This window comes from Natator depressus, chromosome 11, assembly GCF_965152275.1.
Source record: "Natator depressus isolate rNatDep1 chromosome 11, rNatDep2.hap1, whole genome shotgun sequence".
Lineage (NCBI taxonomy): Eukaryota > Metazoa > Chordata > Testudines > Cheloniidae > Natator > Natator depressus.
Genome location: NC_134244.1, coordinates 43,968,437 through 43,983,372, shown reverse-complemented (window position 1 = coordinate 43,983,372; position 14,936 = coordinate 43,968,437). Strand labels below are relative to the sequence as shown.

General features: G+C 40.5%; 1 protein-coding gene across 1 annotated transcript in view; it reads left to right on the top strand.

Annotated features, from left to right (window-relative positions):
• Positions 1-14,936, top strand: part of PDE11A (phosphodiesterase 11A) — a 224,276-nt gene that overhangs the window by 107,612 nt on the left and 101,728 nt on the right. Inside the window, exons 4-5 of the mRNA XM_074967652.1 lie at positions 3,198-3,338; positions 5,625-5,689. Of these exons, the coding sequence (XP_074823753.1) occupies positions 3,198-3,338; positions 5,625-5,689 (206 nt within the window). The remainder of the gene's footprint in view (positions 1-3,197; positions 3,339-5,624; positions 5,690-14,936) is intronic.

Genomic DNA, 14,936 nt, shown 5'->3' with positions numbered 1-14,936 from the left:
AGGGGGAGAAGGAGACATTTTTGTGGCAGTTTTTTTAACAATATGGTGACTGAAGCTGCTCAGGGATTTAGCTGTTTGCAATTAATTCTTTAATGCTATCTAAACTTACATAGGACAGATTGAGGAGGAATTGCCAAGAGCTGTCTTTTGCTCTGTGGGACTTTATTAGTGGTAAAAAAATCTAGTCTTTAATTTTGAGACTTGAGCTGATGGAAGCCAAATCCTCTGTCATATAAACCTTATTTTCTCTTGAGACTAAACACTGGTGGTGACGTTTCCCTTTTATAGAAGCATGCTGACATTTCTGATGAAGTTGTGGCACAAAGAAAGAAGTAAACAAATAAAACAAAACATTTGAAATCATCAGATCACTCTGAAGGGAAACCCTTAAAGTGTTGATAATGGACTCTGGAGGAAGTCTCATTTTAATCTCCTTAGCCAGATGGGTAGTTTTAAACAGGAAAATATGGTGATTTTTCATGGCTCTTGAATACCTCCTCCCCTCCCCTAAATGTTTCACACTCACTCTTTATTAGAATATGGCAATTTCTGGGGATTGAGCGCAGCTCAGGGAATTGTCCTGCCCTTTCTTGATCACTATTTCAATCTCAAGTAAGTATTAACAAAACCCATTGCCATTTGGCAGCTCTGTGGTGACCTGTGTTCAGTGACACTCTAGAGTTGCAGGAAGAGCACAGAACAATGGAATGTTGGTTTGTACAGTTGCTATTTTACACATGCATGAGTTATTATTTTAAAATTTCTTGGTAGATTATGTTTTAGTGCCTATTTTACTTTCCTTGAGGCATTCCTTATTATATCCATTTTAAGTTGGCTCAAATTCGGGGCCTGTCATCCCAGTTGTGGCTGTATGTGTTATCTGAAGAAAAGTTTTGTGGAATTTGCTTGACAAAATGTACATGGACATTCAAGCAAGCTCATTTTGATATCATCTTGGTTGTCAGTTTGAACTGCTTTATTATTTTTTTAGATGGGATTCAATTAAACTGAATTAATTAAATTGTCTTGTAAATATAGACCTTGATTTGGCAAGACAGCAAACCCTGAATAAGCCAACATAGAGAAGCTTGTATGGTTTAGATTGTAATCTGTGTAAATCAAGATTTTTCCCATTTGGACCCTGGTTTGCTTATTAGCAAGACTCAGACTACTAATTTTCTTTTATATATTTAGTGATATGGAGACACTTTAATGCAAATGCTGTACCCAGTGACACAAAATAATGGGTCAAATTCATCTCTAGTGTAACTTCAGTGTCTTCAGTTTACTCACAGGTGCTAGAACTAGGGGTTCTGGGGGTGCTGCAGCACCTCTTGGCTTGAAGTGGTTTCCATTATATATAGGGTTTACCATTTGGTCTGTGGGTCTCAGAACCCCCACCATAAAAATTGTTCCAAACACCCCTGGTTGATTTATATTAAAAAGAATTTGGCCCATTATATTTAAAATAGAAAAGGAAACTACATTTAAAAATATTTTCAACTCATGGTTAAGTTGTAAATTTAAATTTGGGTGTTTATTTATCAGATTTACTCTTAAGGTGCAGATATAGGTTAAGTAGTAAACGTTGCCTGTGAAGGAAAGAACTATTGTGTTTGTGCCTTTTTTTTTGCCGTCTCATGTACTATGAGAAAGGCCTAACAGCTTTTTTAAATTAAAAATATATATATATTTTCTTGTTTTGCAAATGGGTCCCAGAGCTCGGGCTCCAGCCCAAGCCCAGCAGTTTACACAGCAATGAAACAGCCCTGGAGCCCAAGCCCCGTGAGACCGAGTTGGCCATCTGCGGGTTTTTCATTGCAGTGTAGACATACCTATAGAGTAAGATGCTAATAAGATCTTGTCTGCACACAATTTGAGCACCAATTTGACTAAATAGCTTTAAAATTGATTTAGCGTAACTAGTGCAGGCCTTTTATATTGAGACTCTTATTTCAGATTAGGAGTGCCCTATTTTGATTTACCTTAAATTGGTAAAGAACTGACTTAAGCAAAATTATTATAGGAATACGAATATGAAATAAGTGCCCGCTGAAGGGGGTTACACTGATTTCACTAAATTAGTTTCTAAACTGATATAGTGAAATCAGAGCTCAAGTTGTGTGTAGACCAACCTTAAGTGTGATCAGAATCTGCCCCTTTGTGAAAGATTCAACATTTTCTCAGCCCTCATTTGAAGGGACAAAAGTTCCTGCTGCAGTCCTCTAGTCCCTCCTGCAAAAATGGGTAAGGCAAGGCTTCGTATTCCTGATATTTCTAGAAAAAAGGAGCAAACACAAAACACATTTCAGATCTCCTTCGCACATCATAATGAAGAAAAAGAAAGCAAACACAAGGGGCTCAATCTTCAGCTAGTCTAAATCAGCACTCCACCACTTCAAGGGAGCTATGCCTACCTGCACCAGCTAAGGATCTGGTCCAATGTTTTTTCCCCATTTGCAGATCACCTTCAAATACCTCCCTATCTTGGTGGAAAATGTTCACGTGGAATGTTTTTGCATGTCTGGTACCCTTGCATCAGATCTTAGGTCTATTTTTAATAGAAAAAATGGGTTCATTCGGATTTATAAAGGTTTGTGTAAGCTGATTGTAAAGTAAGGATCAGTGTGACTGTCTAATGTAAAAATATTTACACATCTTGTCTCTCCCTAGCCATGTCTTGTGTTTGAAATGGCAATGAACTTTTTAAAATAAATGAGTAAAGCAGGATTATTATTACAGGCATCATCATAATGTTCTAAAACAAATCTTGGCCACCCAACCACAGGTCAGCACATGCGGACGTGTTATTAAAAGACAGTTTTCCATCCCATCGTGAAGCATATAAACCCTGGTAGCTAAATACTCCTATGAAACTCTCTCTTCTTGGATCCAATCCAAAATCCATTGAAGTAAATGGAAAAAATCCCATGGATTGCAATAGAGTTGGATTGGGCCTATGTAGGGCCATTATTCGGTTCTTACTCACTCTTTACTCAATAAGAACTCCCATTGATTCAATTGACACTAAAATCAGTAAGAATTTTGCTTGAATGAAGACATATGGGGAGTTACTCTTAGATTTTCATCTATGTAACGAGATCAGAATCAGACCCAAAGAGTGCACATCTTTACAAGTAAATCATTTAATTGTTATTTCTGCAACCAAAGTAATAATTTCCTGTCCTCTTATGCAGGCTTTGCTGGAGGTAGTTAATGACCTCTTTGAGGAACAGACAGACTTAGAGAAAATTGTTAAGAAAATCATGCATCGAGCCCAGACTCTGTTGAAGTGTGAACGATGTTCAGTGTTACTCCTGGAAGACATTGAATCACCAGTAAGTGGTCCTTCAAATTTTAGAGAAGGTCTAATACATGAGTGGGATAATGTCTGTTTTTATTGTGGTGAGGCTTTTACATATAAAATGTAAGTACCATATTGCACAGTGAATGTTTTTCAATATATAATTCTTATTTTAAGTTATATAGACTTTATATTTATTTTTCTCAAGGCAAAACCACACCATCTGTTTCTAGTCCCTTTTGCTCACCTAAAGATTTTTAGTATAGTCACGCCAAGTTCTTTATGGAATTGACTTCAAGAGGAGTGATCCAGTTGTAGTTATATAGTCCTTACTTGCCTGTGTGTTTTTGTTTGGGGTTTTTTTTGAGACCCTGGTCTGTGTGTGATGGTAGCAGCATTTAACTGAGAAGCAAACTGCTACTCTGGTGTGGTTATAAAAACAATTAAGATGGATTAAAAGCATTTGTCTTCTGTTTTCTTTTTCTCCACAATGCAATTGCTCTAAGGAAAAAAATCTGTCTTTGTTGTACCATCTTCCTGAAACTCACTGCTAAAATTGTCATTTTTAAAAATATCTTACTGAATTGTGGTGCTTGAAAGCAGCCGTAATATACACAACCAGATCCAGAGAACCATAAACCAGTTATTTAATGTGCATCTTTTAGAACCTAGTTCATTCTGCATGCATTTCAGCAAATAGGCACTAAATGCCTTTGTAACTATTTTTGTAGCTTTTGTAGTTTTGCATCTTTTATTTTTGTTCAAATGTAAATTCACAAATATTTCCCTGAATCCTTCAGTATTTTCTGTTCAAATAGACAACATTTTGGTTTCATGTAAAAATACTTTTTTTCGGGGGAGGGGTGCGTGTGTGAAAATTTAAAAATTGCTGGTGCCCTGAGACTACAGCATTCTACACCTCTATGGCCTCCCTCCTGTCTGGGGGTGCTCCATCTTGTTTTCTTTTGTCCCATCCACATTTTCTCCTGTGTAGAAAAGTGGGAGAGGGACAGTGGAGCTAGGCTGTGTCCTCTTTGCACACACATCCAGTGGAACAGCACTGGATCTGTTGAATCTGGGGACTTTCATAGCCACGGAGGAGGTAGGAGGACTGGCCCCTACATTCTCTAAACTTTTCATTTGACTTGCAGTTTCTGGAATTGTAAGTGGGGTAAGAGTTAAAGATAACATGTTTCTTTCTGAGCCCATATGTAAGTGTATTATTTATTATTATTACTGTGATTTTGGAAAATAGCCTGTTCGATGGAATACATGCCATCGTGTTCTTTCAGGGATGCGAGCTGCAGATAAACTCCTGGCAAACATTCAAATTTGTGTCACTGGAGATGGCATTAATTGTAGCTTGAAACAACCCATGGTAATACAATGTGGGTATTACTTATAAAAAAGCCATGTTTATCTGAAGTTCAATACCAAGACAAGATGGTGCAATGGGGAATAATCTGTCCACTTATCAAAGGAATAATTATTTTACTCTAAAGTTATGTTAAAGACCAGGAGGTTAACAATATAAAAAGTTCTTATCAAGAATTTGATTTCATGCACCATTCAGCCTGTGCCGTTACAGAATCTCTGCAACACTGACATTTGCAGACTGCTGAACATTTATTTAAGAATGTACACTGGTTCTTTGTAAGTCTGATAATCGGGCATCTCTGCAAGGACTGTGAATCATAACTCCAATACATTGGAGGAAATGTAAGTCATTGAGGCACCTGGTGCCAGCTGTTAAAAGCCAGAAATATTCTCTATAGTCCATAACATGCCGTCAGCTGTTAAGAATAACTCCCCACTGAAATTAACCAATTAATTTAAATGGGAAGTTGTACTTAAAAGTTGTTGACTATCTGGCCATATTACATATATTAGAGGAAGTTCAGTGGGAGTTAATCTGGTCAACTGATGTTGTTGTGTTTCTCCTCTGATTATTTCTGGTTGTTTTTCAGATTATTTAGCTGCTTCATTTATGGACTATGATAGAATAAAGAACTGGTCCTTTTAAGTCATTGTGAGCCTCTCTCTATGCTGTAGCAAAACATTGTAGGAAAAATACTATTTTGGGAAGGAGCATGAAAAAAAATCAATTGAGTATCTTTATAGTTTGCTTATGTTCTGTGTTGCAGTATAAATTTTGAACATGAATAGTCCACCTGAGGAATGTGCGATTGAACATTCAGTCTAAGATCCCTGGCTAAAAATATAATTAATATATAAAACATTACATTGCTGTTGAATACATATGTAATTTTTCATGAAAAATCCCAAGTTCAGATAGAATGATTTTTTTTTAATACAACAGGTGGTGAAGTTTACAAAATCCTTTGAGTTGCTGTCTCCAAAATGGAGTGCTGATGCTGAGAACAGGTTAGAACTCATCTTCTATGGTAATGGATTGATGGTTATGTCATAGTGAGTTACAGGTGTTTGCTCTATTAAACCTTAGTATATTTACTTATGAAACACTGGACTAAATTTGATTAAAATCTGCCTGATCGTGCACTTTTTACTCAGGCAAAACTCCCATTTATTTCCAAGGGAGTATTGCTTGAATAAGGCTCCACATCTACATACTGCCTTTGTGTCAGTGTACACTGCCGCTGAGCCAGGGAAGATCTGAGGTCCCTTTATTGTTCATGAAGAACACTACCCAATTAATAGTGACAGATTTTGCTTTGCTTGGTGAGTATCAAAGTAAAAATAATTTAATACAGTTGTATTTTATTAATGGAATGATTTCAGATTTGTGCTGCATTGATTGAATGTAAAATGTTTTTCTGCAGTAGCATCAAAGGGTTGGCCACCAGACTGTTTTTATTTCTGACTCCTGCTGAAAGGGAAAAACATACAAACCTCTGGAAATGCATGATAGTGAGATGGTAAATGAGTGTGGCTGAATGCCAGCTGGGAACCCATCTAAATGTGTACCAGAATCCATCCTTACTTTATAAAGTCATCTGTGAACCTGATCTTTAATTAATAGATTGGAAACAGTAGTGCAAACAGATATTTTTGCATAACCGGGGCTACCTTCCAAGTGCCCAATCCTGCAAGGTACTGAGTGTTCATTGCTCCTCTAAAGGCCCCAAGAAACCAACCTATTGCATGGGAATTCAGGGGTATCATTGAAAGCTTTTTCCCTTCCCTTAAGGTTGAATCCTAAAACTGAATCTTATCCCAAAAATTTCACTGAAAGCAGTTTGTATTGATTTTGAAATTTGTATTAGGAATATAATATGAATACTACAAAAAATCCTCAGTTTCTATCCTGCTAACAATAACTTGGCAGGTAGAGTGGAGGTATGGTTTATATACGTGCACTCAGGACAATACAAAGTTGCTAAATCTAATTTTAAGCTCTGCCAGCTTTGACAGTCCCCTTTTAAGAATACAGTAAACTAAAATTCACTTTTCTTAATGCTGTACTACTTCACTTCCAAAATTGTAAGGAGAGATCCCACTCATAGCTACCATGGTGATTAGAAGCATTATAGGTTAGATAATTATAATGGTAGTGCTTATTACTTTATGAAAATCATTTCATCCATAGATCTCAAAGCGCTTTACAAAAAGTGGTTAGCATTATATCATCCTCATTTTATGGATGGGGAACCTGAGGATCAGAAGGGTTAAGTAACTTGCCCAAGGCTACATGAAGTCAGATGCAGAGCCAGGAATGGAATCCAGGTCTCATAACTCCCGTCTGTGTCCTATCCACCAACAGAGAGGGATGGGATAGAGGAAGCAAGGAGTAAAAGGAAAATGAGCAAGAAGAAATGAGAATGCTGGGTGTATGAACAGTTGACTTGCTAGTTCACGTGAGAATTATAAATTATTGCTTTTGATCAGGAGCCTCAGAATAACAATGGCTCTTTCCTAAGACAGTTAATGGGGAGGAAGGGTGTCTGTTTGTTAAAGCATGGGACCAGGACTCAGGACAGAAGATTCTATTCCTCATTGTGCCACAGATTTGTTTTGGCCTAGACAAGTCATTCAGTCCCTTCCACATTTGTGTGTGAAGAGGAGCATGTGCCCATGGAAGGAGGTCCAGCTCTGTGGCAAGCACTCTCATGTCCCATGGAGTTCCTGTTTTACAAAGGAACTGAGGATGGGATAATGAGCAGGCCAGCCTCCTTTGGGTTACCACCCCAATTCTTGCACTGCACTCCCCTTCACACTGTGGGACATCCCATTCAGGGTGGGATTTGGAGGAAGCCACAGTAGAGTTCGGCCTAAATGCACACTTTGCAGGCACTGTGCTGGGTTGTAGGATTGGGTCCATAATTTGTTGTGTGTCTGTACCAGTACATATAGGGTAGCAGAGATTCTTACTTCAAACTTTTGATATAAAATTTCAGAAGTTGCTATAGAATATATTGACACATACTGATGCTGTTGCTTTACATATGATTGAGTCAAGAGTAACTTCATTTTAATCAAGCTATGTGAATGAACACATACATGCATGGTATCAGTTTTTTCAACATACATAGTTGTGTATGCCCATATATCTCAGATTAGCAAGCCCTGTATCTCTCATATAAAAAAATGACATTACTTTTAATCCCTATTCTGCGTGGAAAGTCAGGCTGGGTTTGCAAAGGTCAGTTCTAGACTGGCAGTTAGCGTGCCACATTTAGATCTGCATGGTCATCCTAGCGTGTGCACACACACACTAATTAGTTGCACTACAATGGGGAAATAAAGGTTATTTGGGATACAAAACAATGCCCAAAGTCCTTGACATTTGAAAATTATTTCCAATGACTTTTGCCCTTTTCACTCGAGAGTCTGCAGACCTTATTCAGGAAGACTCCTACTGATTTAAAATCACTGGGTGTTATGCCTGAATGAAAACTGCAAAATCAGGTTCTTCATTGTGGCTTTAGTGAAGATATGTACCATTATCTGAAATTGTAGCAGGGAGCCATGCAGACTGTTGAGTGGGGAAAGTACTAGGCAGAAATTCTACAGTGAAGCAAGGTGGCTCCAGGGATAATATAGCTTTCCAAATTCTAATGCCTTTCCCTTGTCATTGTTAGAAGAAATGGATTTTGTGTGTGATCCTTTACCTTTCTCAACTGTTACTTCCCTAAATATTGTCATAGTGAAACAACCCTGATTATCAGTAAATATTCTCCTTGCTTCATCTCTTTTTTTTCTCTGCAGTTATTTGCAAAGAAATAGCCTTGGAGACCATGTTTTCTTTGTGTTCATCACTTGTTTGATTTGTCAGTTTCTCATACTACATGGTTGGTTTCAATTTATGAATAATCATAGATTCACATTCTCATTTCTAACAGTCATTTCATTCTTAAAAGTGCAAGTTTTGCCAAATGTTTCTAGTTTCCCTCCCCCTTTTAAGAAGTATAAATTTTTCTTTTATTCACATTACTAACACCTTTTTAAAAATCCTGAAGGCTCAGTGCTCATCTGTGTGGGGTTTAGGCTTGATGAAGATGAGGTGCAGGGAAGGTGGCTTTAAGACATCTTTTTTCTCCTCCTATCCGAGGAGCTGAAATGGCTTGTGGCATAATTTAGAGCAGCCAAAGGGCTGCTTAAAGTTACAGTGGCTGTGATAGTCCCATACAATCCCACACTCCCATAGCAGTTTTGTGCTTTCTCCCCACCCTTGGTACTCCCTCCTCCTACGTGGAGGAAGTGAGGAGTGGGTGGCATAGAGTTGCCTAAGACGACCCTGCACTACTCAAGAATTTCCCTATGTCAGGGGATCCTTAGCTGCCCGTTTAGGGCAGCTTCCCATTTGCTTTGTGCTGTTGAGTCCGAGGATTGAGCCTCTTGATTTAAATTTACACCAGAAATAAATACTTAGATTCCTCCTCCTAAAATCTCAGTCGCGCTCTCCGTAGAGTATCTGTAAAACATTTGCTGGTGATGTAGACAACATGCTTTTAAAACTTCATTCTGAATTATGTCTAGTTTTTTTTAAAACTTGAAATTGTTTGCTGCTTCAAATGCTTGACACTCATAATCCAGTATGGATTTTATCAGTCTCACATATAATAATGTCTAGATTTTAATCTTTGCTGCAAGTTTTACAATTCTACCGATTTTAGGAGGGGGAGGGTTGTTTTGTTTTTAAAGATACACACCAAGTGCTTTGCATCTGTAATTAGAATTTTACCCTTAAAGGTTTTTTTCCCTCTCGGGTCTGTGATGCCCCTGGAATAAATCTTAAATTATTTAACCAAATTTTGCACTTATCTTTGAAATATTAAAATATCAGTTTAGATTGCTGTCAAAATATTTACTATATAATTAGATTCACTCAAAATTCTTGTCCCAAGTTAAAATTGTTAATCTTTATTTATAACTTTGGTGAACATTTTTAACATTCCTTTGAAAGAGGCAAATTCTATGAATTAGTCTGCAGAAAATGAGCATAGCCAACTAAATCAATCCTCTCTCATTGACTGAGACATTCAGCTATTTTAATACTGTATTGCCTGAAAATTGATAGTTATTTCTCAAGGGAACTCGAGTCCCTTTGTTCTTTAAAAATGCTTTTTAACGGTTGAAAATTAGAGAGTTGTCACTTCAAACCTGAGATGACTTGCATTTGTTTTTGCACTTATAAATAGCTGCCCATTACCTAGGTCATAATCCTGCTATCAATGAGTCAGAATGAATTTTGCTATTGAGTAGATGAGGAATAGGATGAGATCCTTTTAGACTTCTGCAGAGTGGGTGTAGAAGGGTGGTGAATCAGGCCCATGATTCTGATATCCTGTGCTAGTTTTGCTGCCAGTTTTGCAGCCTTTAGGCTAGCTGTAGCAGAGAGTCAACCTTGAAAAGGAGTAGCATTCTCCTATTATATGTCCATAGGTTCTTATTGCTTCAAACACTCATGTTATCTATTCAGAAGACTACTTCATGATTCCTTATCCACATGCCCCACGCAACTGAGTTCACAACTGCATATCAAAATTACAAAAATGTGACACTACAATATAATATTTTCACCATTTTTGCCACTGCTGAATGCAAGAAATAATGATGTCAACGCAGAAAATACAAAAAAAAATTTAATTGATTCCTTTTATTTATTAGACTAATGGGGGGGACTACAGATAATACATTTCTAGTTACCTCACTAAAAGTGATCATTTACAAGTTGCTCTTTTTTGTAAGCAGACTTCTACACAAAAAGGAGCCTTGAAATAATTCTACTCCCCGATCTGTTTATAATTGCAACTCTTTATTGAGCATCATATATAATTAATCACAGTGGGCCAATCACCTCTTCTGCCTGAAAAAAAAAACAGTGAAAGGAAGGGTTGGGAAACTGTTGGGTTTTCATAAAGGCTAAACTTAAGAAATACAAGCATATTAAAAGTATGGAAATGCACAGCTAAGGCACCAGTCTTAATTCTGATGTAATTAAAAAAATATGAAAAATCATCTGTAGTGTCTTTAAAAATCCCTTAACCCACCCAGCAATATTGTTAATTTATCCAGCTATACTCTTAGCCCAGCAGAAGAATCTGTCCTATCTTGGGGCCTCTCCTTCTGCCCCTCCACCCCCACGAACATGATACAGTTCTGTGGTGACCTAGAATCCTATTTTCTATGACTCCGACTCAACGAATATTTCCAACATACCTCTGAACAATATACTAACCCACAGAATCTTTTCTACCAACACTACAAAAAGAAGGATTGTGGGTGGACTCCTTCTGAAGGTCGAAACAACAGACTGGACTTCTAAATAGAGTGCTTCCGCCGATGTGCACGGGCTGAAATTGTGGAAAAGCAGCATCACTTGCCCCATAACCTCAGCCGTGCAGAACACAATGCCATCCACAGCCTCAGAAACAACTCTGACATCATAATCAAAAAGGCTGACAAAGGAGATGCTGTCGTCATCATGAATAGGTCAGAATATGAATGACAGGCTACTAGGCAGCTCTCTAGCACCTGTAATAGAGCCAGACTCACCCAACGGCGCCTCCTGCTGGTTGTCCTTGGGAATTAGCTCGTCAGCCTCTGGAGTGCCCTCTGCTGTCTGGTGATCCACCTTACCGCTGGCCCCAGTCCCTCCCAGGAGCCAGTGCCTCCTCCCACTGGGGTGCTGCCCCCTGGCAGTAAGCCCCAACAATCCCTGAGGGTCTCCCCTCCCCTGGGAATCCCCACCCACTACCCCCATCTCACCTCAGTCTTGGCTACCGCTGGTCATTGCTTAGCCCCACTCCCCAGGGCAGACTGCAGTATATCAGCCGCTCATCACAGGCAAGGGGGTTTGGACCTGCTGTCTCTGTCTACCCGTGGGCTGCCTCCTTGCAACCCCAGTACCTAATAGGCCCTAATCTAGGCCTTGCAGCCTGGGGGTTTCCAGGCCAGAGCTCCCCTGCTCCCAAGGCCTTTCCCCATCAGCCCTGCTCCAATCTAGATGTTCCCTCAGGTCCCTGCAGCCAAGTCCTTCCCTCTCTGAACACAGGGAGAGACTCTAGCTAAGCTTCAGCCTAGCAGCCCCTTTATAGGCCCAGCTGCGGCCTGATTGGGGCATAGACCAGCTGTGGCCATTTCCCCAATCAGCCTAGTTTTTCTTGCCCTCAGCCCTGGCTCTCTCCCAGGGTTGGCTTTTAAGCCTGTCAAGGTTCCTTCCCCACTCTGAACTCTAGGGTACAGATGTGGGGACCGGCATGAAAACCTCCTAAGCTTACTTTTACCAGCTTAGGTTAAAACTTCCCCAAGGTACAAACTATTTTACCCTTGGACTTCCACTGCCACCACCCAACTTTATCTGGGTTCCTGAAAAAATGTAGTTTGGACACATCTTTCACCCCAAAATCCTCCCAACCCTTGCACCCCACTTCCTGGGGAAGGTTTGGTAAAAATCCTCACCAATTTGCACAGGTGACCACAGACCCAAACCCTTAGATCTTAGAACAATGAAAAAGCATTCAGTTTCCTTATAAGAAGACTTTTAATAGAAGTAAAAAAGAATCACCTCTGTAAAATCAGGATGGTGAATACCTTACAGGGTAATTAGATTCAAAACATAGAGAATCCCTCTAGGCAAAACCTTAAGTTACAAAAAAGACACACAGACAGGAATATTCATTCTATCAGCACAGCTATTTTCTCAGCCATTTAAAGAAATCATAATCTAACACATACCTAGCTAGATTACTTACTAAGTTCTAAGACTCCATTCCTGTTCTGTCTCCAGCAAAAGCATCACACAGACAGACACAGACCCTTTGTTTTTCTCCCTCCTCCCAGCTTTTGAAAGTATCTTGTCTCCTCATTGGTCATTTTGGTCAGGTGCCAGCGAGGTTACCTTTAGCTTCTTAACCCTTTTCTTAACCCTTTTTTCCTCTGGCCAGGAGGGATTTTAAAGGGGTTTACCCTTCCCTTTATATTTATGACACGCCCCCCAAATCTCAGCTAGGGTGAAAAGCGGTAAAGGGTTCTTCTCTTCTGCAGAATAAACAATCCCAGTTCCCTCAGCCTCTCCTCATAAGTCATGTGTTCCAGTCCCCTAATCATTTTTGTTGCCCTCCGCTGGACGTTTTCCAATTTTTCCACATCCTTCTTGTAGTGTGGGGCCCAAAACTGGACACAGTACTCCAGATGAGGCCTCACCAATGTCGAATAGAGGGGAACGATCACGTCCCTCGATCTGCTGGCAATGCCCCTACTAATACATCCCAAAATGCCATTGGCCTCCTTGGCAACAGCGGCACACTGGTGACTCATATCCAGCTTCTCGTCCACTGTAACCCCCAGGTCCTTTTCTGCAGAACTGCTGCCTAGCCATTCGGTCCCTAGTCTGTAGCGGTGCATGGGATGCTTCCGTCCTAAGTGCAGGACTCTGCATTTGTCCTTGTTGAACCTCATCAGATTTCTTTTGGCCCAATCCTTTAATTTGTCTAGGTTCCTCTGTATCCTATCCCTACCTTCCAGCGTATCTACCTCTCTTCCCAGTTCAGTGTCATCTGCAAACCTGCTGAGGGTGCAATCCACACCATCCTCCAGATCATTAATGAAGATATTGAACAAAACCGGCCCAAGGACCGACCCTTGGGGCACTCCACTTGATACCGGCTGCCAACTAGACATGGAGCCATTGATCACTACCAGTTGAACCTGACAATCTAGCCAGCTTTCTATCCACCTTATCGTCCATTCATCCAGCCCATATTTCTTTAACTTACTGGCAAGAATACTGTGGGAGACGGTGTCAAAAGCTTTGCTAAAGTCAAGGAACAACACATCCACTGCTTTCCCCTCATCCACAGAGCCAGTTATCTCGTCATAGAAGGCAATTAGATTAGTCAGGCATGACTAGCCCTTGGTGAATCCATGCTGACTGTTCCTGATCACTTTCCTCTCCTCTAAGTGCTTCAGAATTGATTCCTTGAGGACCTGCTCCATGATTTTTCCAGGGACTGAGGTGAGGCTGACTGGCCTGTAGTTCCTAGGATCCTCCTTCCCTTTTTTAAAGATGGGCACTGCATTAGCCTTTTTCCAGTCATCCGGGACCTCCCCCAAGCGCCATGAGTTTTCAGAGATAATGGCCAATAGCTCTGCAATCACATCCGCCAACTCCTTTAGCACTCTCGGATGCAGTGCATCTGGCCCCATGGACTTGTGCTCGTCCAGCTTTTCTAAATAGTCCCGAACCACTTCTTTCTTCACAGAGGGCTGGTCACCTCCTCCCCATGCTGTGCTGCCCAGTGCAGCAGTCTGGGAGCTGACCTTGTTCGTGAAGACAGAGGCAAAAAAAGCATTGAGTACATTAGCTTTTTCCACATCCTCTGTCACTAGGTTGCCTCCCTCATTCAGTAAGGGGCCCACACTTTCCTTGACTTTCTTCTTGTTGCTAACATACCTGAAGAAACTCTTCTTGTTACTCTTAACATCTTTTGCTAGCTGCAACTCCAGGTGTGATTTGGCCTTCCTGATTGCCCGAGCAATATTTTTATACTCTTCCCTGGTCATTTGTCCAATCTTCCACTTCTTGTAAGCTTCTTTTTTGTGTTTAAGATCAGCAAGGATTTCACTGTTAAGCCAAGCTGGTCGCCTGCCATATTTACTATTCTTTCTACACATCGGGATGGTTTGTCCCTGTAACCTCAATAAGGATTCTTTAAAATACAGCCAGCTGTCCTGGACTCCTTTCCCCCTCATGTTATTCTCCCAGGGGATCCTGCCCATCAGATCACTGAGGTTGTCAAAGTCTGCTTTTCTGAAGTCCAGGGTCTGTATTCTGCTGCTCTCCTTTCTTCCCTGTGTCAGGATCCTGAACTCGACCGTCTCATGGTCACTGCCTCCCAGGTTCCCATCCACTTTTGCTTCCCCTACTAATTCTTCCCGGTTTGTGAGCAACAGGTCAAGAAGAGCTCTGCCCCTAGTTGGTTCCTCCAGCACTTGCACCAGGAAATTGTCCCCTACCCTTTCCAAAAACTTCCTGGATTGTCTGTGCACCGCTGTATTGCTCTCCCAGCAGATATCAGGGTGATTGAAGTCTCCCATGAGAACCAGGGCCTGCGATCTAGTAACTTCCGTTAGTTGCCGGAAGAAAGCCTCGTCCACCTCATCCCCCTGATCCAGTGCTCTATAGCAGACTCCCACCATGACATCACCC